The sequence below is a fragment of the Syngnathus acus genome, chromosome 8 (assembly GCF_901709675.1).
Source record: "Syngnathus acus chromosome 8, fSynAcu1.2, whole genome shotgun sequence".
In the NCBI taxonomy this organism is placed as follows: domain Eukaryota; kingdom Metazoa; phylum Chordata; class Actinopteri; order Syngnathiformes; family Syngnathidae; genus Syngnathus; species Syngnathus acus.
Window position 1 is genome coordinate 6,559,981 of NC_051093.1, and position 27,628 is coordinate 6,587,608.

The 27,628-nt window shown below is 41.0% G+C and overlaps 3 protein-coding genes across 7 annotated transcripts in view; 1 reads left to right on the forward strand and 2 right to left on the reverse strand.

Annotated features, from left to right (window-relative positions):
* The window catches only part of LOC119125342 (protein kinase C beta type-like), a 39,437-nt gene extending 33,476 nt beyond the window's left edge, over window positions 1-5,961 (reverse strand). For both annotated transcript variants that reach the window (XM_037255704.1, XM_037255703.1), the window contains exons 1-2: window positions 5,526-5,961; window positions 4,893-4,924 (exon numbers count right to left, since the gene is read on the reverse strand). In XM_037255704.1, the coding sequence (XP_037111599.1) occupies window positions 4,893-4,924; window positions 5,526-5,704 (211 nt within the window). In that variant the 5' untranslated portion in view covers window positions 5,705-5,961. The remainder of the gene's footprint in view (window positions 1-4,892; window positions 4,925-5,525) is intronic.
* Window positions 5,962-10,529: 4,568 nt separating this feature from the next.
* socs1a (suppressor of cytokine signaling 1a) lies at window positions 10,530-12,482 on the forward strand. The gene is made up of 2 exons (XM_037255649.1): window positions 10,530-10,671; window positions 11,372-12,482. Exon 2 carries the CDS (start codon window positions 11,423-11,425, stop codon window positions 12,041-12,043), a length of 621 nt encoding a protein of 206 aa, XP_037111544.1. The 5' UTR covers window positions 10,530-10,671; window positions 11,372-11,422; the 3' UTR covers window positions 12,044-12,482.
* A 1,598-nt stretch (window positions 12,483-14,080) lies between these two features.
* clec16a (C-type lectin domain containing 16A) lies at window positions 14,081-27,582 on the reverse strand. Of its 4 annotated transcripts, none has more exons than XM_037255643.1 (24): window positions 27,363-27,582; window positions 26,869-26,997; window positions 26,512-26,645; window positions 26,283-26,431; window positions 26,007-26,112; window positions 25,466-25,471; window positions 24,892-25,015; window positions 24,539-24,713; window positions 24,408-24,458; window positions 24,202-24,318; window positions 22,422-22,653; window positions 21,736-21,841; window positions 21,556-21,656; window positions 21,255-21,374; window positions 21,065-21,174; window positions 20,723-20,767; window positions 19,972-20,022; window positions 19,742-19,870; window positions 19,540-19,660; window positions 18,146-18,297; window positions 17,438-17,642; window positions 16,692-16,862; window positions 16,481-16,618; window positions 14,081-15,986 (listed from the first exon to the last, which is right to left on the reverse strand). In XM_037255643.1, the coding sequence occupies exons 1-24, from the start codon at window positions 27,434-27,436 to the stop codon at window positions 15,451-15,453; spliced, it is 3,282 nt and encodes a 1,093-aa protein (XP_037111538.1). In that variant the 5' UTR covers window positions 27,437-27,582; the 3' UTR covers window positions 14,081-15,450. The 4 variants fall into 4 exon arrangements, with proteins under 4 accessions (XP_037111538.1, XP_037111536.1, XP_037111539.1 ...); XM_037255641.1 differs by having other exon boundaries at window positions 22,365-22,653; XM_037255644.1 differs by lacking the exon at window positions 25,466-25,471.
* Window positions 27,583-27,628: the final 46 nt, after the last annotated feature.

The window sequence follows — 27,628 nt, forward strand, 5'->3', positions numbered from 1 at the left end:
AACAGTTCACTCAAGCCTTGGCAACGGACCAATGCTGTCTGTCTGCGTGTTAACACATGTGCACGCTCATAAATGGCAGATCGTATCGCTCGCTGCACGACAGAAAAATGTGAGAAGTGGAAAGCGTCGTCTCATGGTGGTCACCGAAGAAGAAGAAAAAAAAATAAAAAGGGGATTATTGTAAAGAGATCCATTCGAAAATCCAAGTCATTTAAATATTTTGTTGCTCATCAAAAGCAGCAAAAAAAATAAAGGAATCAAAGAAGTTGATCCAGTATTGGACACCATGCAGGGCAACAAACAGAAAGGCAAATAAACGAAGAGGCAGGGATGGGAAAAAAAAAAAAAAAAAAAAGTAGTCCAGGATGAATGCTCTCTGCCCCTGTTGCTAGGTTACCATCTGTCTCGGAAAGGGTTCAAGCGTCTCAGGAGCAACAGTGACATAGTTAGCTGCTCTCCATCAAGACTAACAAACAGCAAACTTGAACTGACAAAACATGACGGAAATCGTTCAAATTTCGCATCACAACTGGGTGAGATATTTGGAGACTGCAAACAAAAGTTTGGACAAAGCGCCCGACGACACCTTCAACAAGATCTCCCTCCAGTTTGTTCTCAGTCCGACAGTACCAAGAGGAATCATCAGCGACATGTCCAGTCTTTAATTGTGTGCTATTGTGTAGAACCGAAACAGGCTTGACCTACATCGGTTGTCTGAAGCACCCCGTCATGTCTCCGAGGTGTCGCCGTGGCGACGGGTGTACAATTGCCACAAATGTCAGCAGCAAGGACAAGTAAGCTCTAAGGAAGATGGAACTATGCAATGGGTCATCGTAGGTCGCTGAAGGTCAAGGTCACATGACCCTCACCAACCTCAAACTTTAATAATAGTGTCTTTTCTTAGACAAAACAAGAGCGCTCTCTACACTGCTGAAACTTAAAAGAGGAAGAAGCTAGTGGAGGAAACCCTGGTCGTTACAGTAGAGTGACTGGCTGGGCGTGGCGGGAATCGAATTTTGTTGAGGCAACAAAAAACATCTGTTCGAGCAGAACGGGAACGAAATTCTGACTTCAAAAACGGTACAAATGCATATTTATGGATACGATTTGCTCCATGCTGATTTCATCCTCTTGATACCCAGCAATTAAAGGAAATATATTACGCAAGAGCTTCTGGAATTTAGTAAAAATATTCAGCATGACAGCACAAATTCAGTCATGGTGAAACTTCCCAATCCATGTTTTCTGCCGAGCTTTTGAATGATCCTTGTTTTCCTCCCAATCTCTCTTCACACCTACACACTCGATCCCCACTCCTCCATAAATCCATCCACCCGGGCCTCCATCCATCCATCCATCTATCCCATTTGGTGGGGCTCTCAGTGGAACACTTGAGCTATTTATAAAATCATCAAAGCCCACAGCTTCCAACACCACGTGAGAAAAGAGGGGGAGATGGAGGACGAGATGGAGAGGGGCGCCAAAGGGAGGAAGGAAGGAAGCTGGGGGGACATTGACAAGTTAAAGAAAAGCTGTTGAAAATCAAAAATCTGGGCAAACAGAGACCATGGAAAACAAAAGCGAACCTTTCCGCTCTTTGCTTCGGGAACTCGTCGATGCGCATGTTTGTGCGCGTGGGAGGTTGTTTTTAGACCCGGCGCCCACACAGGTTGGAGCTGCAGAAGCACCTGAGATGCGAGAGGCGCCACCGATAGACACCGACTGTTTGCAAATGTTCACTTAGTCAGTCATTTGAACTCGGACGGGCTCGTGAAGGCATATTTTAAGAATCCAGAGAAGGTGTTGGCAACATGCCCGCCGGCAGCTCCCGTGGTTAACGGCAAACACAGGAGACGGGCGATTACGCTTCAAAGACACCCTTAGTCAGAAAGATGTAGGAACAGACTTTCAAAATAAAAAAAATGGTCTGAAAGGCGCTAATAGCTGAAGCAAAGAATGCATTTACGGGATTGTTTTAAGTGCAGCTCCACTTGCCTGTCCATTATCTCCTCTGCCTGGAAAAAAACAAAAAAATCTCATCCACCAACTCCGGCTCAAGTGTCATTGCAGCATGTACAGTAGACCTCTCGCTCATTTCCCACCAGCTGCCTCGCCGGACTTGCTCTATTTTTGTCAATATGTAATTGTCATATGCCCGGCGGAAATCATCCGCTTCCCCTCACAAAGTGAGATTTCCAAGAACATAAAAGATCCACTGCTTATAAAAAAAAATAAAAAAAACATCTTATGTTACACTGTGACAGGATTTCTATAAGGATGAAAACATTATGGAAATCTTACATACATGTTGGATTCATGTTGAGATGAAGCAACTCCAATTTACCTCCGATTACACACGTTGTTATATTTATAAAACCGTCGAGAAAACAGCAGTTTTTTTTTTTTTTTTTTTAGTTGTGGCTCTCAGAGGACTTGTTACATATCTGCTAATTTTTTTTCTCATTTCGTCTGCTTCCTACACCATTTGGTTTATTATCCATTTTTACTCATTGTGATTTTTTTTCATGCATCCGTTTGCCTTCCAGAGGGGAACTGCTAATGTCGAATACCCCCTGAAGACTTACAGTCCACAATTTGGACACCTTTGAATGCCTTTTCCCCTCAAAAGACTGACCAGCATCAACAAAGGTACATTGCGTAGCGTAGCGTCCTGTTCTTTGCGCTATGCTTACTGTCTGCTGTATGCACACTGGCTCAGTTTTGCTCCTCTTTTTTATTGGGTTATTGGTTTATTATTTATTCATCGCTCATTTTATTTATTTATTATTTATTATTTATTGTTTGTGCCTTCTTGTTTTTATTTTGTGTTGTCTGCTTGTATGTCTCGTCACCGTGGGATAGAGGAAACGGAATTTCGGTTTCTTTGTGTGTCTTGACATATGAAGGGATTGACAATAAAGTTGACTTTGACTTGACTTGAATATTACCTAAAGTTGTCTAGCAGTAATACAATATAGCGTTAGCTCGATAAATACATACTGTCTAAAAACTTGCCTTTCAGTCTTGTGACATTTAAAAAATATATATTTAAAAGTATTTAAAAGTTTATTTGTTTTTACAATTACATACCGTACTAATCATTAACTCATTTTTAGGCATTTACAACACCTTTTATTTTTAATTTAATTAGCTTTTCTCTTTTTCTATCCCTGAACTTGTTTAAAGCCCCTTAAATAAAAAAAACTCCCAATCGACACAACAAATCAGTCCCTCTTCAAGGCTAAAAAGGGAACATTGGTCCATTAATGCGGGGCTGAAACCGTGGAGGACACTTAACAGCTTGTTAAACACTGAAACTCATTGTTAACACGCTCGTTTACAATTGGACACACTTCCACGCACATAACCAGTCAAATCATGCAGTCACTTGACATGTTCTCATAGTTTGTAAAAGCATAAAGAGCGCTATATTATATCATTGAGATCTCTCTAGATTGTGTGGGCATTCCTAATATGGTCACAAGGTTATATATTGCTCCAGAGCTGAGGGGAGCGTCAAAGGCAATGTTATTTCCCAAACCAACAAACATTGTTGTCAGTGGATCTATTTCTCAGAGGAGGCCCCTTAACTATTTCACAACAAACAAACCAAACAAGGCAATCAAATATCGCCAATTTTCTTCAGTCCAAACTATAAATTGAAGAGGAGGAGGAGCATGTTTGCACACTGACCTATGCACATTGCAGGCATGTCAGCTATTTGTTTACAGTAGCAACAATCCAAAGAATCAGCAACAGTCGACACCATACAAAGGCACTGCATTTCTACTTTAATATTGATCATAAATATAGTTTGGACTTGTTTGTGCATCAAGTGGGTTGATCCAAGATTCAAATGATGCAGTCATATGGTGTCTTATATCTCATTCATGCTAGCATCTTTTGACCAATTAAAGACAATGTTGAGAGAGTTCTTCCGTTGCGCAAACATACCGCAATGACACGGCACATTTCAAATGTTCCTCTGTAGTGTCTTTTATTATTTCCTTATAATTTCTGGTTAATGATTTAAGTCAATGCAACATTTGCTGACAGAATTTGAATGGCACCAAAGTTGATAAAATGATGAATTAATCGAGATTTCTTTTGCTCTTGTACTATTTTCGACTCCATCCCTTTTCCTCCTGATAAAATTCCCAGTTCGCCCACCCCCCCACCTGCCTTTCTCCCCGAGCAAAGCGACCCCCCCCCCCCCTGCAGTGAAGCGGATGCATTCCTAAAGGACACTATTGACGCGCCACATATGCACCCAAGCTAATTATCAGCTATCACACCGCTGTTGTGAACAGAACCTCTTCCATCTTTCGGCATATAGGCAGTTGTGTTCCACTGTTGCTAGGAGACGTGAAAATGAAAATCCTTGAATACATCCAGTTGATGATTAAATCAATTTTGATAGATATATATATAGATCTAAAAAAAAAAAAGACATCAGAGGTGGGGTTATCACTCCATCTTGTCATCTATGTCATTTTAAATTTGTTCATAATTTGTGACCATAAAAGAGACAGAGTGAAGGTGTGTCGCTAAAAGAAGAGAGTAGGAGGGAGGGGAAAAAAATGTAACAGACTGAAGGATTTTACACAGATTCTCAGAGAAGTCTGAAAGAAAAAGAAAAAAAATAGCTGACTCCATCAAGGTTAGGTCCTTAACTTGCATCAATCAGTGAATCATTATGGTTGGATGAGTAAAGTACACAAAAAGCAAACATCCATTTTCAGTTTGATCTTCCACAAGCATATTGTTTGTGCACACTTCTTCCTTAATCTTCTTAGATCTATTTTTTTTCTGTGAGGATTGCACAGATCACAACTTTGTGCCAAAAACACCGAGGGGGGGGGGGGGGGGGGGGTCGAGGAGAGTGCTCCTACCTTGACATTGGAATCCTTGCTTGCCAAAACCCCTGTGAAGAGAACACACACAATGAACAGGTTGCAAGATTATCTTTTCATTATCATTTTTTGTGAGGTTCCAAGGTAAAGGGGGAAACAATGATTGACAACAGCCACACTTCTGGGTCAAGTCTTGTCTATTATCAAATTAAAAATTCATTATCATGAGGCTTGCATAATTAGAGTTTTGAGAGTACCACACAACAAAGCTAAAAATAAAACGTAGCAAATCAGGACAAGCTGGTGATAGGAAATCATTTAATAACTTCAGCGCAACGCTGGTGGGCTGAGGACATTGAAATAATAAATGCAAGCCAGTGGGGGGGTTGTATGAACCTGAGCTGGCTCTGAATGATAGAATACATTCTTTATCAGAAGCCATTTTTTTTCTGAGGGTGCAGCTTGGCCACAGACGCACCTGGGCATCAACAAGTGCACGACAATAACAAAAGTCAGTGTTCATTTTGAAAACAAGCGTGCACATCCTTTGTTTTATTCATCCAGTCATTAAACTTCATCTGACATTTACGGTTGCATCTGAGGAACAGTCTATCTCGGTCCTTCCTTATTTCATTTAAGAAAATACATTTTTCAGAGTGCAGCTGTGCTCACCAGATGAAGTCGGTGCAGTGGCTGCAGAAGGTGGGCTGCTTGAAGAAGCGCGCAATGAATTTGTGGTCCTTCACTTCGTGGACGTTCTTCTGACGCAAGGCTCCTTGACGGGCGAAGCCCCTCATGGGCTCACGGGGTCCATCCTCACCGTCGCTGTTTGCCGCTGCACTGTCAGCCATTCTCCCAACAATAACTAAAGTTTTAACTTTAAATTATCACCGCGAGTTTGCGCAAAACAACCACCAAAAATTCTCACAGTTGTGTCCTTTTTTTTTTTTTTTTTTTTTGGTTGCTTGGTCAGAGCGCAGCAATTTAAAGAGCAACGACGTGAACCCTCCTACAGCCGAATTGTTTGTCGGCTTCGATGTTAAGCGCAAGCGACGAGCGTGCAAGTCGCTGCAAAGCTGCCCGTGCACTCAATGATTGCTCGTTTGCATCCAAGCGCGAGCACGGCGGGTAACGGGCGCGCGCACGTCAGAGTGGAGCGAGAGAAGGAGAGAGAGAGAACCTTGATCTCTCACATTTTAACGTTTTAAAGTATTAACCAAAAACACAATTGGCAGTGCATGCATTTGAATGAGACTGGATAACATTCCACCTTTTAATTCCATTCCACAGGTGGCAAAAGTACTCACACTTTATATTTAAGTCAAAGTACAAATATTAAAATTGTCAAAATATTCAGTTCACTTCAATCACGTGGCAAGCTGAAAACAACACATAGTGTGTATATTTTTTTCTGATTGAAACGGAACAAGCACAGCTGCTCAGTTGTTTTTTTTGCTCTGAGAAGGATTTGGAAGGATTGCATGTGTTTGTTGTATGGCTTGCAAGTCGCAAATTAAGTGTGCAAACTAGATTCAAGAGCACACATTCACCATCCACTTTATGTACACTTGCACAAGCCAATAAGGAAACGAAGTGTATGGAATATTCAACATATATATACACAAAGATTAATATAGTGATTAAATATACACTTGCATGTTAGTAGATTGTGCAGGTGGATCATGCTACCTCCTCACAGAAAGTAGAAAATCTCTTAAATGAGACACAAATGCTAACCACTATGCTATTTTTTTTACTATGCTAATGTGTTGCCATCAACATTATCCACCAATTAGTCATTTGCCACTAGTGAGTCACGAAGTGTGGAGTATGAGGGTGCCATCTAGTGGTACACAAACGAATCACTTGCAATCCAATACAAGACACTTGATAGAGCGCTTTCACGACAGCTCTGAAACAAAAACAAATACAATAAAATAACAATAGAATAGAAAATCTCACATTTTAAAGGCATTTCATTGGCACAGTTCAGTTGTCCAGTTTAAGCACCATACAGGAAGTAAATCGTTCATCGTTTTCAAACAGTTATTAAGTTTTAGATTCCTCTATTTTTAAGCGCAGTGTTAATGTGCATGTTACAGTGGATTACGCAAATACTAAACATATTTTCTAGGAATAAAACCTCTGCAAAGCAAGATATCAACACTGACTAATCAAGGAAATTAAAATCGCACATTTTCTCTTGTTATGTTATCTGCGTGGTCACATTACCACGTGACCCTGCAGCCTGATGGGAACGTCTTCGTTTGAGGCGCTTTTCTGTATCAAGAGGCTCCGGTGATGACGTAAGAGTTCCCCGTGAGTACCTGGATGGGTATATATAGAATGTCACATGGTGACTCATTTCGCACATAAACCAACCCTCTCTTTTTCATCAGCATCTGATGTAATCGCTGTAAAATGTGTGGATTTTCTCGATTATGTATATTCCTGAGATTGTAATATAAGTATATACTTATATTAGTATATACTTCATCCGAGGACGTAAATAAATACCAGCAGGATATCAAAACACTTCGTATAATTGATGACAGGGAGGAAAATGTATTATTTTTATTTTTTTAATATAGGATAACCTGTTCAGATAATGGCTGGATCAATGAATGAATAATAACTAAAGAAAAAAACGGGCTTTAGCAAAAAGTGTACTTTTTCATAAAGGCATCTTGAGCGCCACCTAGTGTAAAAATGCCTGTAACAGCTCGCTGACTCATAGAGGGTACATTTTACGCAAGAAATAAATAAATAAATAAAACTTTGCTTACAGTCACGCCTCTGCACACCCGTCACGCCATTATCAGGACACATAATTAGGTACTTCTGCACACAGTGACGTCACAAGATTTGACTGTCAGGACTTACTGTAAATGTTGAAATAGATCCTCTCTGTTTGGAAAAGAATTCAAGAGAAGTGTTGGTTCCCTTTTTCAGTGATACACATTACAAAACAAACCCACTGTAGTTTTACAACTATTGTATATACATACATATACAAAAGTAGTATACTAGTATATATACAAAAAGTAGTATGGACAAGTATTGTTGTCCATTCATATTTCCATTTAGTCCTTATGTCTCATTCCTCTCGTTATTGTGAATCAGACCAGCAGCCAGACCAGTACACTCATAAACGGAGTCTACAAACTGTCCAGTCATTTCTTAGTAATGCCACGCTCAATCATTTACGTATATGACATGTTTGCATGGATCATTTCCTATGCTTCATTGTTCTTAAATGCTTTCCCAGTAATAAGAGAAGGGAGGTGAAGAGCATGTCAAGCACAATCAACGAGTTTCCAACTACTTTCTCTTTCACTCTGACTGATGTTTACCCTGAGCAGTTGGAAAACATATACAATACCTCGGGATGACCTTAGATATTTCCTAGAATGAAGACCAGATGAGCATTTTTTCCTGCACAATCCTGGTGGTCTTAATGTGAATAACATTAAGAAGAATTTTTGTTTGCCTTTGTTAAACTTTACAACAGCTTTATTTGCTTCTCATAAGTCTTGCAGTTCAGGGAAGAAGTGGAGTTTACTTTCGGTTTTAAAGGCCCGCCTAGGGAAAAGCAGAATCATGAACGCCCCAGTGGATTTCTTCTACTACCTCCTTCAAATCATCTGTAGAGCTTCACTGAATTGCTGTTTCTCTTTTCCCCGCAGCTCTGCTTCCACTTCCTTCCCAACCAAACTAATAAATTCACAAAAGTGGTATCACAGGCTGGATTTTGCATCACAAATTCTAAACTTAAACACGGCTATAAATATTATTAAAAGCCAAAATACACTAAGTAGACACAGGATATGTATTTCGCTTACTTGTTCAAGTCCTAGGACTTACTAGGCTAAACTGGGACCTCAGGTATCATATTTCTTGGCAACTCATGTAGAAATGTATTTTAGTGTGGCATTAAAACTAACATTTGATACAACCTGAAAGCAAAAGCTTGGGAGAGTTTCCACATTTTAGTGTTCATCATAATGAAAGCATTATGTTCCCCAGAAAAAGTTAATGATGCAGATGGAGCTATAAACAGTGCATGAAGAAATGTCACCGAAAGAGGATGCAGAAAGTGGACCAAATACACACCGTTGCACATAGTAACAGTTTGTATGAAGTGTGGCAGCCATGTACATCTCAAATAAGGCCAAATGTCCAAAAGCAAATAGATAAAGAGATCTTTTTGTTGGGCATCACTGTGGATAAGGTTTCGTTTTCTTTTTAAATCACGCACACACCTGCAAAGAAGAGTTTCCATTCCTAGACAAGGAAGTGCGTGCAATTCCACGTTTAATAATAATTGTAGGTGCTTTACTTGAAACGGTCAAATAATAACATGGGCCACTTTATTAGGTACACTTGCATATTTTCTGTGAGAGAAAATAGAGCTGATCATGTTTAGTATTGATGACACTGTCAGAGAGCTACTCATTTAAAAATATGTTTGAGTGGCTAACTGACTTTGTATGATGCAGCACAAAAATGTTGATATACCTTATGAATTGTAACTTATGATCATTGCAGAGATTCATTTCTTTATTGCATTTCAATTGTAACGCATGCATTGGACTTCTTCTCTGCAGGGTTTTGAAAAAATCCACCACACTGGTGTGTGCTCATGCACTGCAAAAAAGACTGCGTGCACACACTCTCCGGTGTCTCTCCCTGTTTCACAGAAATGAAACTTAAGGAATAAAAATAAACAACACAATATGTACACGGTAAACACAGCCGAGATCACATCCGGAGTGGCATCGTGTCTTTCCAACGGCCTTTTCATGCATACCTCATGTAAATGAGCAATATTGATGACCTATATGTATTATAAACAAATTGTTAGGTTGACTATTGACTCACATCTTCATACATTCATACCTTAAATCTGGGGCAAACATCAAAGTAGCCATCACCAGCGTTTTGCAAACTTAGAGCTTTTTATTAGGTACTGAATCGTGCAAAAGGCTACCAGCTTGGTGCACACTTCTGAAAAAAATTGCTTAATAGAGGTATTTATAATATTATATATATAATATTTAATGACATTTATTTTTTTGTAAAGACACTGATCGTCTATATTTATTTCTCGCAATCAAAAGGTATAAGCAAAGATATATGTAGAGAATGGATTAACAATGCTGTTTACTTGCCAAGGGAGGAGTGAAGCCACCGGCGGCCATCTTACGTTGCCAATGTCAGACTCTTTTCAAGTTATTTTCTGTTTCTACGGCCAAAATTCCAGCATTCGGTTGTGCCAATAAGTATGTGAAAAGTGCTCCATGCACATTTTATTGGTAATATTTTTTTAATTTTCTCTTTTATGGTATAGCTCAGAGTGCTACTTAATTACTCGTGCATGGGACGACAAAAAAATTGGTAAATTGCGGCTATGTATTTATCATCCTTGAAAGAAATGCACGCATTTTAACCAGGATGCACAAAAGTCTTAGAGCACATTTAAATACATATGCTTAAGTAAAAACAGCAAAGCATGAATATATACAACCAACCCAAAAAACCACATGACGAACGTGCCTCTTAATACAGTATACGCGCATCTGTCATGTGCGTTTGCGGTTGAAATTTCCAATAAACGCACCGCTTGAAACGAAAAGAGAGAGCAGTTTCACTTTCGTTTCTGACTCGCCCGGCTGGTTTATTATAGGCGGGGCTGCAAGAGTCAAGGCTTTTAAAAAGGGACAGAGACGTTTAGTAACCATTCGAGGTTTCAGGTTGCGCTGTAAGACGCAAAGACGCACATTTATCTTCACTTTTGGGATTAAACTGAAACAAAACGGTAAGACCTTATCCTGGATATCAATGTATGCTTTATCTTTTTTATTTTTTTTATTTTTGGGCTTGTAGACGGCGTCAAAGGATCGACAAGACGACCTTTGTTTTCAACCATTCCAGCCGTAATGCGAATTTGGAAAATAAAACGGCCGTAACACAGTTTAGAAATCTTGCAAAAGTAAATGCAATTTAATAGAAGGTTTTTTTTATGCAAACAAGGCGGCTGAGAGTTAAAAATAAAACAATTTGTACAAAAAAGCTACATTGCCTTGCCTTTGTACAAAACGGATTTTTGGACACTTTATAAGCAACCATATCCAAAATGTTGCCTGAACCGAAGATAATCCCACTATTGACACTGTCCAAGTTATTTAAAAAATGCCCAAAGTGGCCAAAGATAGTTCAGTACTAGAAATGCCTCTCCACAATCATAACATTAAATTAATACTTTGTTGCATTTTGAACCAGTTTGAGTTATTATTAGGTCTGATTGGGTAATATAAGTGGCTGTAATGGGTCTCAAAATATGTCTCTTAAGGTGCACCCTCTAGTGGCATGTAAAAGAATCACTGAATTAAATGTTCAAACTAGTATGTAGTATTATATAGATACTATGACAGTGGCTTAATCTTTTTTTCCTCAAATCCAATTTCTTAAGAAATTGTAAATCAATGTATGACGATGTTCCCTTTGTCATTTTCCAGGGTGCCATTGTCGTGGTCAGAAATGGGAGAGGGTTTGCGACCTCCTGTAGGATGGTAGCCAACAGTGCGGTAGACGGCAAGCACCACTTGTCAGGCTCCTCGAGCTCAGACTCTGCCGAGTTGGCGCAACATCAGTCCCGGGTTGTTCCGAAACCCAAGCAGAGGTCTGCCTCGACGCCATGCAAATACCTAACCCACTTCCCCACGTTCAAATGCATGGAAGACTGCAGGATCATCACGGACACAGCGGCTCAACTGGAGTTGAGCGGCTTCTACTGGGGTCCTCTAGGAGTAGAGGAGGCCCACCGCATGCTGAAGGACGCCCCGCTGGGCAGCTACCTCATCCGGGACAGCCGGCAGAAGGATGTTTTTTTCACACTGTCCTACCAAGCCAAGACCGGGCCGGTCAGCGTGCGCCTCGACTACAAGCGGCAGAAATTCTCACTGTCCGGCAACGAGCGCACTTTCCCCAGTCTTTTTGCCCTCTTGGAGCATTACACCAACTCCCCCAAGAAATGCCTGAGGGTCCCGTACAGGAAATGGGAGCCCACGTTGCAAGAGCTTTGCAGGAAGCGCGTCATGGAGCTCTGCGGCGGAGGGACGCAGGTTTCCGAGCTGCCCCTCACCAACGTGGCGCAAGGTTTTCTGTTGGAATTCCCTTACAAATTATGACATTGTTACGGTTGACCTTAACGCTCTCATCAGGAGGCTGCCACCTAGAGAAAGTCTGTGGCACTGCACTGTCCTCCTTTCACCCCACTTTAACACACACAAATGATGCTCCATTCATAAGGACACAAAAAGACATTAAGCCCAGAGATGAAGTGGAAGAAGACTACTTGAAGAACAGACTATGTGGAAGGACTATAATAATAGTATTGTGCACTTTCCTCCGTACTTCTCGGAATACTCGGGCGTGGTGGCGGGAGCGCTTGAAAGCAGCCACTGTTACCACGTGATTAAATTCTGTAGCACACTGCACTACTCTAATATTATCTCTAATATTTTCCTGAGGTACCCTCTCGAGTTCAGCTATGTCTGCCAGGCAGATACATTTGTCCAAAATGGTTATTATTTTATATATTGTTTTCAATTAAACAAACTGAAAGTGCTTGCTTTGTCTTGTGTTTCTTTGTGTGGGAGAAAAAAACAATCGTAAAATGGCACTGCCAAAGAACAGGGAGGGTCACAAAAAAATTCATCACACCGATTCATGTGCGAGCAAAGAGCCAGATGGGTGTGGCTACTTTAGTGGTAATCAACTATGACATACACTTATCAGAAGAAGTTCTAAGTGTGAACTCGACAGTATTATGAATTAAGGTGAAGTCAGATTGAAATCTCAGAAGGAAGTGGGAAACTTTTTGGGGCAAGTAAAAGGTCGGGTTCATTTTGAATAATACAGTATAACTTTATATAGTGCATTTTATAACAGCTGTAACAGCGCTTCAGCTACAAAAAACAGTAAACTGTTTATACAGTAGCAGAAAATGAAATGTTACCGTTCAAGTATGTCTTCATGGAAAAATATAAGCATTTAAACCAGGGGTGTCAAACATTAGGCTCAAGGGCCATAAACAGTCCATTGGGGGGTCCGATCTGGACCTTAAGGACAGAACACAAATTTAGTTTTTCACTAAAATTAATTGGTGATGCTAATTTTGTTTACTCCTGGTCGCATTGACGACCACTTTAATGAAATTTTGTAATTTGTGACTCTGGATTTGATGCAACAATTTTGGGCTATAAGGATTTTTTATGGTGAACTTTTTGAGACATTACTGCAGCCAAAAGACTTGGGGTCAAATATGTCTGAAAGAGGACCCTGAATTCAACTCAATTCAAAAAGTCTCTGATCAAATTATCACTCAAACAAACACCGTCATCTGATGTACCCATTGACTTTCTGTCTGTATTTAATCACAACTAACAGGAACTAGCAAAGATAACAAAGCACAGTTGACTACTCACCAAAAAGGCCACAATGGAAACCACCATGCTCATGCCAACCAGTGATAACAGCTGAGAGTCCTGCCAAAGTGCGCACGCAAACGTTATTTGTACAATGCATTCATTCAGGTTTTCCAAAATGAATCCCACACCAAGCTACACTGAGCACAGTGCAAGCAACATGTTCTGGAAAAAATCACTAAAGACTTTTTTTTTTTTTTAGTCTAAGTAAACCTAAAAGGGATTTTCTACTCTAGTGTGTATAAGAGTTTTTTTTTGTGTGTATAAGAGTTTTTTTTTGTTTGTTTAAAACTTGAAACACAGACAAATAATCAGACTGAAAAAAAACCTTGAACAATAGAATAACTCAGATGTTCTTCCAGAGGTTCCCTTGAGCATGACATGGAAAAAATGTTCAACATTTTTTTTGATAAGTGCTTATCAAGTCTGTCTTATTTGAGCTAACCAACTTTTAAAAAAAAAAAGAATTTTTATCTGTTGCCTTAACTGTGTGGAATCAGCAAAGTCAAAACTTCAGTCTCATGGTGACACCACTCCTGTGTAGTACACGTCATTGGAGTGCCCGGAACATGTTCACACACACACACACGTGCACGCACACACACACATTTCCTTGAAGACAGGAAAAGCGATACGGTTAGAAAACACTTTAGTCATCGTGCTCTCTGACACGCATGTCACTGCTCGCTATTCATTTTAGAGTGTTTGTATTTCCAAACCAAAAATGTCACAGTGTTGTTAGGTAGAATAATTTATTGCAGCTCTTTATTTATTCTTCTCTTTCAAAGTCATTAACAATACTTACATGTTTAAAAGGCAGAAGCATTTACAGCGCACGCACACACACACGTTACAATCAGATACGAAATGGCAGCTTGTAATGGCATGTTGTCAAGGCGACACATCTTCAAGATGGAGAACAAAAGTGCCACCGGAGCATTTCGTGTTTTAAATGCTCTCTTTCTTTTTAAACATGATCACTCTGGTGCTATTCACAGCAGCGAGATGAGGGTGAGAGAAGAGTATTGCTTTCAGTTTCACAATTACTAATTCAACTGGGAAGAATTTAGGATGGGGAAGAAAAAAAAAAAGCACAGAAGCTGAGACGGAGCTGTAAAGCCAAAGATAAAGTTAACGTGGCAATAAGGAGGGTTAAGTTGTGCGTCACATTCGTTTTTGGCCTTCACAAAAACTTGCTTATTGCCGTCGCAGAGATCTGCTCCGCACTGTCATAAGTTCTGATGAGCATTTTTTTTTTTTTGTCATGTGAAGCTTTGCGAGTTCTAGTAAGGTCGAATCAAGCTATTAGAGCAATTAGAATGGTTAAGCCACTCAATTCTTGTTCTTTCACGCCTTATTATGCCTGCAGGCTCCCAAATATAAAGCACATGACAAAGAAACATTCAGAACTAGAGATGACTTTAGCAGATGTGGCGTGACAATGCACGTTCAGCTGTAACATTTCTCCAGGAAAAGCCTCAAGTCGTAAAACAGATTCCAAGGAAGTTGGAATTTGTTGGCTCTGAATCTCCAAATCACTCGAACACCCGCAGGGCCATTTTTTATAACACTTGCAAATTGCACGTTACGAATGCATTTTATACAAAAGCAACTTTTTTTTTTTTTGGAGTGGTAGAGGATGTTAGAAGTTCTCCTAATTCAGACGCAGCACGTGTACAGTACATCCAAGATGAATGAATTGAGGCTGCACACAATAGTGCATAAAAGGCTTGTGCAGCAGCGTGTGAATGACAAAACTTCAGTGGTTATGTGAACGTAAGACTTAAAAAATAGATCTTTTAAAACCTTGCATCAGCAGTATCGCATGTGACAATCCCGTCAATTGGGAGTTAAAAAAAAAAAAGCTGCTGGTTACACGCTTGGACACGTGCGCAAAAACTCATGTGTGTGAAACCCTCAAATGTGCTTGGAGTCTGCCACCGGTTCCGTTCCACAGGTTGTCTTTGTGTGCAAACGGAAAGGCCTTTGTAGACGTCACGCATGACCTGCAGGTTACGGCACGCAAATGGCCCGCTGCCAAGCCGGGTGCTTCCACACACCATTGACGTCTGGATGAGTGGGAAATTTGTTCAAGTGTGCCAGGGTTGTTAGTCCAGTTCCAGTGAGTTAGGAGTTTCCGTGTGCTTTTCTCCATTTTGTGTTTCCTCTTCCTCCAGCTGAGGTGAGTCTCGCCTCTCCTCTGACTCATCTTCACCCAGCGGATCCTCGACTACGGCTATGAGCGCCTCCATGTTTGGATTTTCTCTCAAAGTCCCATCCGCCTCAGTGTGCTCCATCGGCGAGACTTCTGCCTCTTGCTCTCCTTTCCTTGCGTCCTCTTTCTCTTCATCACTCTGCTCATCCAGTCTCATGAGAAAGGAGGCGGGGGCAGCGAGGGGATTGGCGCAGGGGTGGAGGTGCGGCGAATCCGCGGGGGGCAGCAACGTCAGCGATTCCACGCTCAGGTTGTCGGCGTTGCTGTCGGTGAGGAGGGAGATTGTGGGTTGGGAGGCCGGGGTGAGGCTGGGCGCCAAGGTCGGCGGCGGGCCTTGGGTGGAGGGGGTGCTCGTTAAGTCCCCGACGCTTCCCTCGCCTTCTCCGCAGGACGAGGACGGAGGAGTGTTTTCCAAAAATGTGCCGTCATCTTTAGGTGGAAAAAGGCACCAGTTTAGAATTTGAAATGATGGCGCTATTCAAGATTCCTTCTCTTTTTTTCTCGCTCTGTCAGGCTTCGAGACTTTATGATCTAGTATTATTTATTCATGATGATTGTTTGTAAACCTTGTATTTATATATATTTCTTATATTGTTTTTTTCTGTACTTTTCTCTTTAAATAATGAACACATTGTTTATATATATATATATATATATATATATATTATTATTATTATTTTTTTATACATATAGTATATATTTATATATATAAATTATTAATTTTTTTGCAACACCTTCTGTGTCTCCCTTTTCCCGCACTAGAGTATTTTTCAGTCTCAACTTACAAACAATCCACTTTACCTCTAGGAACCTATTAAGTTCTTACCTGGGAGACCCTTTAGTATTAGGGTTTTTGCTTCAATATAATTCTTGTGTACCCACGTAGTACATTCCACAGGACTGTATATGCAAACCTGTTCTACCTGTGGGGCTCTGAGCTGAAATGGTGCTCGTGGTAACCGAGTCACATCGTCCTGTGCTTCCACTCCCACTGGAGGGAGTCGAAGGGGAGGACAGAGGAGAGGGGGTGTGTTGCGACACACAGTGAGCCACAGCAAAGCCTGTGAATGATCCACATATTTGTTAACACACAGTTGCCAAAACACATGCATTTGCTGCTCATCGCAATCTTACCTGGGACTTTATCAACTGAGCCAAAGACTGCTCTGCTGGCTGTGGGATCATTGGGCGCTCGCCTTGACTGCTCGTAGAAACGGAAAGGGAGGCCGCTGGGGGAGGCGTTGGCGGTCTGTCCGAAACCCAGCACCTCAGTTGTACTTGGCTGCACAGGCAGGTCTAAAAGAGCTGTGTGATGAAATGTGACAGAATGTAAAAAGCTCCAGCAAGTGAACTGCAAAGGTTTGTGGCGCTTAGAAAAACTCAACTCGATGACTTTATAAATTTATTGTTCGGGGTAATGACGGTTGTACTCGCTAGTGACTTGGTTCTTGTTCTTTTATATTAAGTCAAGCACATTTTTGTGATTTAATCAGCTGCCAAAAATTTACAGAACAGACAATGAAAAGAAGGAAGGAGATATGACTCATAAAAGTGCCTCTTTTTGATTGTTGCTGGTACAACGAAATGTCTAGCGTTGGATGTTGGGCAATGACGGTTTAGATACGAAACAAGATGTTCTTTATCTTGCGCAACATCATTCAAACAGGAGTGCGACAGCGAATAAAAGGTCATAGGTACGTTTCCCCGAGTACGACGAATCACTTGAGATTATCAGTGGATCTAACGAGAGCTGTAATTCGAGTAATGAAGTGATTAGGTGATCTTTCACTTTCTTTTTGCTACACGTGATTTCCAGTAAAGAGCTTATTGTGACGTTAAATCCGTGTACGAGCTTGATATTGAAACCTGCGCAGTCTCACCTGATATTCTTTGCATTTTCATGCGTCGGGCTTGAATGCGGCCTTTGGCTAGTCTTTGCTTGGCGATGATGCAGCGGATGTGGTCGGCGAAGATGAAGTTGGCCTGTAGGATGGGCAGCGGCTTGGCATGCGGGTTGGAACTGGGCTTGTGTATGACGATGTTTAAAGCTCGGCTGTCGTCTTCCACGCCAGACACCTGCATGTCCTGATGATGGGGGGGGGGGGGGGGTTATGGGGAAATGATAATAAAGTGGATTTGGTGAAAGATAGAAACAACTCGAGCTTGACATTTTAAGCGCACCAGCCATTGTGGTTAGTTTTCCATGGTTACTCACCACTCAGCATTTTCATTAGCAACAATTTTGTGGTTGGATGAAAGAGGTTATGCGCAATCAACTTCTGTATTCGGTAAAACAGGTCAAAGCTATTGCGAAAACTACACGCTGTGAAATTATTGTCCTTTCTCCATGTGTATGAAAAGCGCTCTGGAAATAAAGTTCGATTGACCGATTGAGCACAGCACTGACGACATATATGTTTACATCAACGCTAATTTCCGTTTGCGGCTTTTTTTCCTTATATGGTAACACGAAAGGAGCTAAATTAAATGGATTTGGTTGGATTGAACAATGAATGAAAAGTAAACCTTTTCATTTTGACAGGAAACACACGCAGATTATAATAAGTAGATGAGAGACAAGGAAATACCTGCAATAGGCCAGCAAACTTGACAACACCCCAGCCAAGGCGTTTGGTTTCTGGTTCCACCAAACTCATCTGATAAACATCGACAGCGAGGAATCTTTGAGCCTGGCCGCCATCTTTACTGACCACCATACATGCTATCAAGTCGCTGTTATCTGAAAAACAGAATAAAGGCATGTGATAATAGAAATAAAAAAATAATATTTATTTTTCAGTCATCCACAACATGATGATGAGGAGGCTTTTTTCTTTTTTTTTTTACACTCATGTATGACGCTTGGTGCAAGAATTAACACAGTGACTCAGCAGTCTGGACTACAGGACACTCACACTTAGGACAAAATGTTTCTACCACAATGACGAAGGATGAGTTCACATCAAGAAAATAAGTTCCTTTTTTTCCCCCCACATAAAAAAAAAAAAGTCAACTTTGGTTTATTTACCTTAATTGGGTTATATATAAATTCAGATTGATATGCAGACTCACGTCTATTTTATATCTAAAACAACCTAACTCATCCCAATTTTTAAAGTAGCTGTAGCTGGAGAAATGGGTCATTGTGAGAAAAAGTCTGATTTCCTGTTAATGGAATGAATGAAACATTAAAATAAAATAAAAGCTTGTTGTTGGACTCATTGGGTGACGTAGAAAGGTGTCACTTAAAGCGTTCACGCAGAAACAAACTAAGGAGGTGCTGGATTCCCTAAATGTGACCAACAACCACAAAGCCACATCATGACTCGTGTTTCGTTGAAAGACTTGTTCATTCCTAATAAAGGCTTTGTAATAAAGGCTTTGTGGACGGTTTGCCTCGTTACATAGTACAGGACGGTTCTCTATACTAAAGAATTGTCCTTGTCAGTTTCTTTTTGCGGTGAAACCTTCCTCTTTCAGGAAATATAAACTAACAAAAATGCAAAACAGAACACATAAAATGTACTAAATGGAAAATCACAGTCAATGACTTTGCAACTATAATGTCTGATTTAAAAGTAAAGCTCTATTGGAAACGTAATAAATTAAAGCAAAGGTACATCAATGCCATCATATTTATAAAAAACAAAGGGCGAGGCTGAGTCATTGAGGACGTTTCGTGCGAACTGAAGCTGAAGCACAAAACCTTATCAGATTATTTAGTCATGACCTGTCTGTCACTTTACCAAGAACATCTCCTGCTAATGATGCATTTTCAACGGTAAAAATCCAACAATTGAAAACAGTGTTCGACAAAGATAAAACCAAGGGGACTTTAACCTCCTGTTTTTTTGGGGGACAATTAAAGGTGTACCTATTAAAGTCACCGCTGAGTTCATATTAAGTCAAGCTTTGGCTATATGTGTAACAGATGTCATTTATTAGACAGAAAGAAAGTGTAGTGTTTCTACATGAAACTTACTGAGGTCTAAGACATCATCAGTCTTAATAAGATCTTCAGATCTGGTGAGAGGCAGCTGTGTCTCAGGTTCTCCTTGAAGCTGCAGCGATAATGACCTCAGCATGAAAAACACACGTATGGCCTGATGTATCCACACAAAGGGGGAGAGTTAGCATGATAGCATATTTGACCAAAGGTTTATGTGACTCCACAGTCCACATACCCTCCGCGTCTTCTCCACATCTCCGCAAGGCAACCTTTTGACAAAGTCGATACCGGTCAGAGGTGTGCCGGTGGGCGGCAAGAGTATGGAGGCATCCATCATCAGATATTCCACATTCAGCGGTTTACTCTGAAACGATAAATCACCGCAAACGTGCGTGAGTCAACAACATCTGGTTGTCAAACAGTAGAAAACCTTTGTGAAGAAAAGAAAACAAAAGGCCAACACACCGTCATACTTCTGTATTCATCTTCAAACATGTCCAGAAAGATCTCCTCGCCCTGCGATTAAGTAGATTATGCATACAATACTTTAGTCAAACACACCATAATTCTCCACGGGCCAATAAGTGTGTATGTGATGACGTAAGGGGAGATCGAGGCCTGATTTAATGCCGAACGTGCATCGCGTGACTGATTTTGGATTCATGGTGATCTCCTGTTATGTTACCAAGTTACAGTAAATAGACTGAGTGATAGCGAGAACTAAAAGAATCGCCTCGTGTTCTGCCGTGTCCCACCCTTAATCTTCCAACATGTTTTGTGGATGAGTCATATGTAGAATATATGAGTGTTGTTTAAAATGGATTTACAAATGACAATTCATGTTTCCAACTTGGGTGTGAGAATCGCTAATTGTATTATTTTTAGTTCCATTAACTACCGGCAAATGCAAGGGGTTTTTTTTTTAAAAAGAAAATGAAAGTGAGTTCCTGCAGGATTGTTTTGGCTCACAGTGCTTAAAATAACCGTCGTGACTGAGTCCAAAAGAGAAAGCAATCAGGGCAGAGAGAGTAAAAGACAATCAGTGTACCAACTCACGCGCACCAATACATTTTACTGCCTTGTGTGCAGTTACAACTGTAAAACTGTAAAACAGCACTTTCCTTTTCAGGTGGGTGGACCGCCAATGTACAGTAATGAATGTGCACTGCAATGGTGTTCCAGTGTGTGTGTGTGTGTAGTAAGTTGCACGTTTTACCCTGTAAAATCGCCGCAGTAAGTGGAGACTTTCCTCTCTCGCCCCCTGTGCGCACATAACAGGAAATGTGAAACAGATGCAAATGACATGCAAAGCATATGAGCGCATTTGTAAAGCACACTTAACAAAATGCAAAGAGGAAAGAAACAATTGTTCTAGAGCCATACTCGCATTTCTCGCTTAACGCAACACACCCACTTCTTGGAAACCAGAGTATAAGAAGAAGGGTGGGTAGGGAAATCGGACCACAAAGAATTTGGAAGTGCTCAGAGGTGAAGTTTCATATTTGTAGAGGGATACAATGGTAAAGGTTACTCAACGATAGAACACTGTGTGTCATACCTCCAAGCAGGCCAGATGAACATCTTTGATGATACACGGACTTCCAGACAACACAGACTGTTTTAATAAAAGGCAGCTGAGCTCCAAGGTAGCAAGACGGACTCGACCGTCTAAACACAAAAGACGGACATGAATGAGCCATGAGCGCATGGTAAGAAAAGAAAAGCAAGAAGAGCAATGTGCTTATTACCCGGTCGTGCTGCCTGGCTCATTACTCTGATCAACCTTTCTGCAAGTACCAAACTATAACAGCTTCGTTCCTGGTCCGGGACTGGCAACTGCAGTCGCTCGAGAAGGTCACGGTTTATACCTAAGGGAAAAATAAAGAGGCAGAAAGGACAAAAGTAAAAATGACCGAGTTCTTGGTAATGTGCAATATTTTCTCCACTTGATGACTGTCTTCATTACGTTTCATGGTCTATTTAAGTTTAAGTTCTTTTGTTTTCTTCACTGTCAATGTGTTGTATGGTAGTACAATAAAATATTCCAACCTTTGCTGTGTGAAACCGCATAAAGCAAGCAGAGGACAAACAGGGCATGGTAGTCGTCGTGACTGCAGTCGAGGGCACTGTAAACCATTTCCAAGAGAGGCCTGTGGAATGAGATAGCAATTAATAAAATGCTTCTGCACTTGCGGCTGATGTCTTGCATAATATTTGTGCAAAGTGTACCTGCTTCTTTGCGTGCGCGTGGCTGCTGCAGTCTTCTCTTCGTCCGTGATATTTTGCTCGGTCAACTCCGACACCTTACATGGCTCCATTACCACCATCTCTATTTCTGGTAGCGAAGACACATACTTTGGCGATTAACTCATAATACTGCGATAAGGTTTTGAAAGTACACATTGAAATCAAAGTGCACACACATGCACACAGAGTTTGAGCGAAAGGACAGGCGGGCAGGTGAGGAGCACAGGATGGATGATGTCATTGTGGGGAATGGACTTCTAATGATAAGGAGATGATGTGTGATCATTGGCCACCATGGGGGAATTAAAATGTGGGAGGCAGGAAGGCTTCATCTCAAAACTAGCAAAGAGAATGTACATATTAAGGCCATGTAGTTTTTGGCGTCTAGTTTCAAAAGTGTTTGGTCCTGATATGGACTTGGACTGCTGGTCACCTTTCACTAAATGGAAAAGGTCAGGGAAGAAATTAGCAGCAGCAGCAGCAGCAGGCAATGTTGATTCTCTTTTTGGTTTGGAGACGAGGACTGCTGCAGAGGTTGCTTTTCGCTAGAATACGATGCACCATGGCAGACTGATGGAGGTAAACGGTACACAAACAATCCTGGCACTCACCTTCCGCCGTTTCCCCACTCGCTCTGCTCCCCTTAGAACTCCCAACAACCTCTGTACCTTTTCCCTTCTCCCTCTCTCGGCCACTATCGTCCCAACTCTCATCAGCCCCTTCCCGGTTGCCGCCGCTTCCTCCTCCTCCCCCGGCACCCCCGTCATCATCTTCCTCGCCAAGGTTCTTGTAGTTTGGCCTCTTCTGGGTTCTCTTGCGGCCACGGTGGCGGGAGAGCTCCAGCGAGCGCTCCAAAGATTCCGGTGGCTTGGTAAAGCGACGCACAGCTCCGGAACTAGCCTGAAAAGTCGTACATGGGTATTAATGTCATGTAACAAGTTTAAAGAGTTTCTCGCTCGCTTTACAGAGAGCAATATAAAAAAAACAAGACCACACTGCATTGACTAAGACACGCTATCTTTTACAGTAAATTAGTACGCGTCAGGTTAATCTCGATCAATTTACACACACGTGGTCGATTGTGGTCAGAGACCCGACCGCAGACAATTTCAGAGGAAACAGCAGGTATATAAGACAAAGGGTGCAAAACCAGAGTCTTACAGTAAAACTGAGTAGGGCAGGCATGACCTCAATGTTTTTTTTTCAATGATGCAGTGACATGATTTTATTATTAACTGAAGCCCTCAAAAATGAAAGGACCCAAAAAAATGGCAATGCAAATATTAATACAGATAAATTTGACCAGATTTATGCAGAATTAAAACACTTTTAAGACCGTCTCTCGATCTCAGCCATCATTCTCCACGAATTAAAAGTTAACTCAAGACGATTGTTTGGAAAAAGATTCAATTTCACGCTTTCAGCGTTAGCATGCTATTTGACATCCAACTTCAAATTGATCCTTCCAACAGCAAGTGAACCATTTGAAAAGAGCGAAAGCTGTGGGATTGCACTGTCGTGGCTGCAGCATGCACATAAACCACAGACTAGTATCTTAGAAGGGGCGGGCGCGCGTGCTACACCTGTTAGATGACTATGTTCTGGTAAACCGCTCACGCTCTCGAGATGCTGCTGAGAAATTAATGGAGGTCATGGTACGTTAAAGACAAACAGAAAGATATTCAAATTACTTTCTGGTCCACATAGCTAAAACATGCCACAAATAGAGGAAAAAATGTTTGGAAAAAAAAAAATACAACATCAAATAACACTGCAAGAGAAAAAGCTTTTTATTTATTTTTTTACTCGCCCAAAAATATTTTCTTTAAGAACTTAAAAATCTATTTAACAGTTTTGAAATGGAAGCTTGCTATAAAAGAGCACACAAAGTGGTGACTCTTGAAAAAAGACAGACATGTTTGGGTGTAGATACTCTGTTGTGGTTGTCTGAACCAACATTATTTATAAGAGGTCACACCTCTGCTCGCATTCACCGAAAAGGTAGGCTGCTTCTGAAAAACACAAAGCTGAAGCAAAGAACAACCACAAATGTTCTCAGAAACGCTCACTACTTTGCTAACACCCACCCGACTACAAAGGCAGATGGTCAAAACCACGACGAAAAACGGGGGCGGAGGGTTCTAAATTTGAAAATGGAGAGATGATAGAAACTAGATTGGAAACTAAGCGGGTGGTAGAAAGAAAGGGGCGAATATATCGCAGACATTTTTCGACACTATTGTTTCTTGGGGCTGAACTGAAAAACGTGACTTTTCTACAATATGTGTGTAAGGCTCACCGACATTTTTCCCCCCCCCCATAGGGTTGTGCTCACTTTTGCAGTTTTGACATTTTATTGTTGACTCGTAAAAAAATAAGACTAAAATATTCAAAAATATATATATATTATTGGTGTAATCAAAAACATTAATCATAAAAATGACTTACAGTGTTTTTGTGTGTGTTGTGAAGGCCCGCCTGTGGGATGAAGACAGATAGGTCTCCGTTGAAGATGACATCAGCCAGGGCGTTGACGAGGGGTTGATAGTGGATGATGAGAAATACCTGGACAGTTCGAGTATAAACAAAACGATTGTTACTCTTCACCAAGCCCCAATGTATTTTTAGTTGAGTGTTGTGTGGGTGTTGCCTACTTGTGACAGCAAGTAGAGGGACACCTGAGGGTTGATCTTTCGCTCTTCATGCTAAATAAACATGTTAAGGTCACAAGAAGCCATGGAAATTAGTTTCTCACAATCTGTGGAGCAATTTTGAGCCATCTTACCGTTTCTTGGTTTACCAATGAGAACACATAAAGAGGTAAGAACAAGCGGTTGAGGAGGTGGTCCGTCAAAACATCATTGAGGAATTCACAGTTTATGATGAGGATGTCGTTCAGGTAGTGGAGATGGTCGAGGTGCTCGGCTACCAGGTCGCTTAATTTGCCTCGATTTTTGTGCCTGAGAAAAAGAGATTTGGGTGTTTTCAAATGTCTTTTGGTGGCCATTCTATGTTCATGCAAAAAACAACAACAACACAGTATTGTGATTGGAATTCCTCTGAGTGGGTTCAAACAAAGGGCAAGTGTGCCCTCTACAGGTCATACGCAGAAACGCAAAGACTGCTGCGTGCACTTACTCTTCATCGGTTTGTACACATTTGTCCAGTTCAATGACATGGCTGCCGATAAACCAGACCAAGTTGCTGAAATATGGTACCGCTGTCTTATCTCTGATGTAATGCAGCATGTGCTGGTTGTCCACTAAAGAGAGTAAATATAATTGTTATCACGCCCCTTGCGATAGAGACACATTTTCAAATGTATAACCACGCATGCACACCCACACACTTTGTGACTCCAAAGACAATTTGTTATCGTGGACAAAATAAAGCACTGATCAAATTGATCCAATCAATCAATCTAAGTGTGAAGTCACACAAAAAAAGGCATGCAAATTTTCTTTGTGAATATACATGGGTGATAAAGAATGATCAATCAGAGCATGGATTGCAAGTACAGTCGCCCATTCATAACAAATTCACTCAAAACAGATAAGACAGGACTGGGGATCAATAAAACAGACATGTGACGACTGATCGTATTATTTTGAGGACATCCAATTGAGTGTCATTGAAAATGAGCTTTTTGGGGGAAGGTCGTTTCAGTGATACCCAGTCCAAGAATAAGACGGAATGAATGGAACCAACTTACATGAGACTGGAGTTAGGCAGATGGGGCGCGCAGAGGGGAGGGAAGAAGGGACAACAAGGAGGTGTGGTTGTTGCGGAGGAAGGAAGGGAGAAAAAAACACAGTGTTAAAGTGAATATTGGGGTGGCGGTGAAGAAGTAGAAGATGAGAGGGGACCCAAATGGTTGCTGTTTTACATAAGAACTGCAAACTACTTGAAAAGGACTGTCGGTGTATTATATCTCAATAGTTTATTTCAACAGTAAATAAAAACTTATCAAAGAATAATACATGCAACTTTACTAGAGTGGGACAAAATTGGATTTTTACCATGTCGTGTATTAATTAATGCAAAGTAAATGATTCATAGTGCATGAAGAAAAAACTAAAAGTGCCCCTTTAGTTTCCCATGGATGTGTGGGAACGTATGCATGTGTTGTGTGGAAATAACATCGGTCAACAGCACATTTTAATCAGTGATAGCTTTTTCTATTTTTTTTTTTTTTTCTACCACCTCCTGCTGAACCTAACCTTACCGAATTTAAAAAAAAAATTGAAATTCACCTTTGTATACATTGAGGGTGATGGTGCGGACTGCGATGCGGACCATGCTTTCAGGGTGGTTGAAGAACTTTATGGCCTCGGTGTACAGGGCAAAGTCATTTGTGTGCTGTGTGTGGGCGACAGATAGAGGGAGCTCGTGAGCAAAGTACTGCTTGCCCCACAAGACAGAGACACTGAACAGTTCAATTTAAAAAAAATTACAACTGATGACCTCCTAACAGCAAGAATCAAACTTTGTGCTACTGCGACATATTTTAAAAAGACCCGTGACCTCACCTCATTGTAGAAGAAGTGCACCGTGTGATTGTTGAGTTTGAGCGACAGTGTCTTGAGGAAGGAGATATAGTAGGCCATGATCTCCTCGTCTGAAAAGTCAAACTTGTGGACGATGATGGAGTTCACATGGTTGTTTGATAATAAGTAATCTGTACAGAAAAAGGATTTAATTTTAGTGCGATTAATAAGTAACTGTATTGTTACTTTGGTCCGACAGGCAAATACTTACACAGAGATGTTTCGTGTCTGATGTTCTCAAAGAGTATGTTAAGAGTCTGGAGAAGCTGAACGCACACATAACGACCTGACTTCTGCCGCAGGATGTTAAGGAAGAAGGCAAACATGTTCTTCTCTAGGAAGAAGCTGACCAAAAAAAAAAATCCATCATGTTTTCATATGCTTGCTCTTCCAGTGTCATCTGTTAGAATATTAACAAGCTTCATCCATTCTGAGTCTTGCTCCCAAAGTTAATAGATAGTCTCCCCAATTGAAAGCCAATTTCCAGAAAGAAATCTAAATAACAGTAAAATGAGTGCTGATACGGAGGTAGCAAGTCTTTTGTGTTGACGTGTTGAATGTGACTTACTCAAATACAGAGCTGTCATTCTGGTCCCCCCAGATGAGGATCTCTGTGATGGAGCGGATGGTCTCCACCAGGAGATTGCGGTTGTGGTCTGTCACTGTAGTGTTTTTGGTTAAAACATGGTACATGTACCTGAAGGGAACATAAAAAATATATAGTATGAACGGAACACATATGCGGGGGACAAGAAAAGAAACAATTCAAGTATTTTAATTGACAAATGTGGACTTTGGAGACAGGGGGTCAAAGTTCACTTCCAACATACACCGAGCTCAATATTTACGCCTCCAACAAGATTTAAATGTAGTCGTCTGAGGTGGCAAGCAAAATATGATCAATTAAATGCGGTTGCAGTATTGACAGCGATAAATTATTTAACAGAGGAAGCCAAATTGGGAAATAATGACGCTACTAACTAAAAATCTATTTTTACATTGTTATAATTCACGTCAAAGCTAACGTTAGCATTTGTGTGTTCATGCATGCTACGTACTCACTTTAAATGTTCCAGGGAATGGATATTCTTCGCTTTCCCCTGCCCTCCAACCCAGCTCCGTGACCTGCCAAACATCTCTGTGGTTGTAAGGAGGTTGACGAATTGACAGGCGGGTTATTTCGCTGATGTTAACGGCTGCATCTGTCCATTACACCCACATTTGCTGGAGCTAGCCACTTAGCAAACAGTGGCTGATAGGTTGAGACGGGAGGAGTTGTTACGTAACGTTGGTGGTTAATGAGATGTTTGGGTATTGTAGTTTTCATT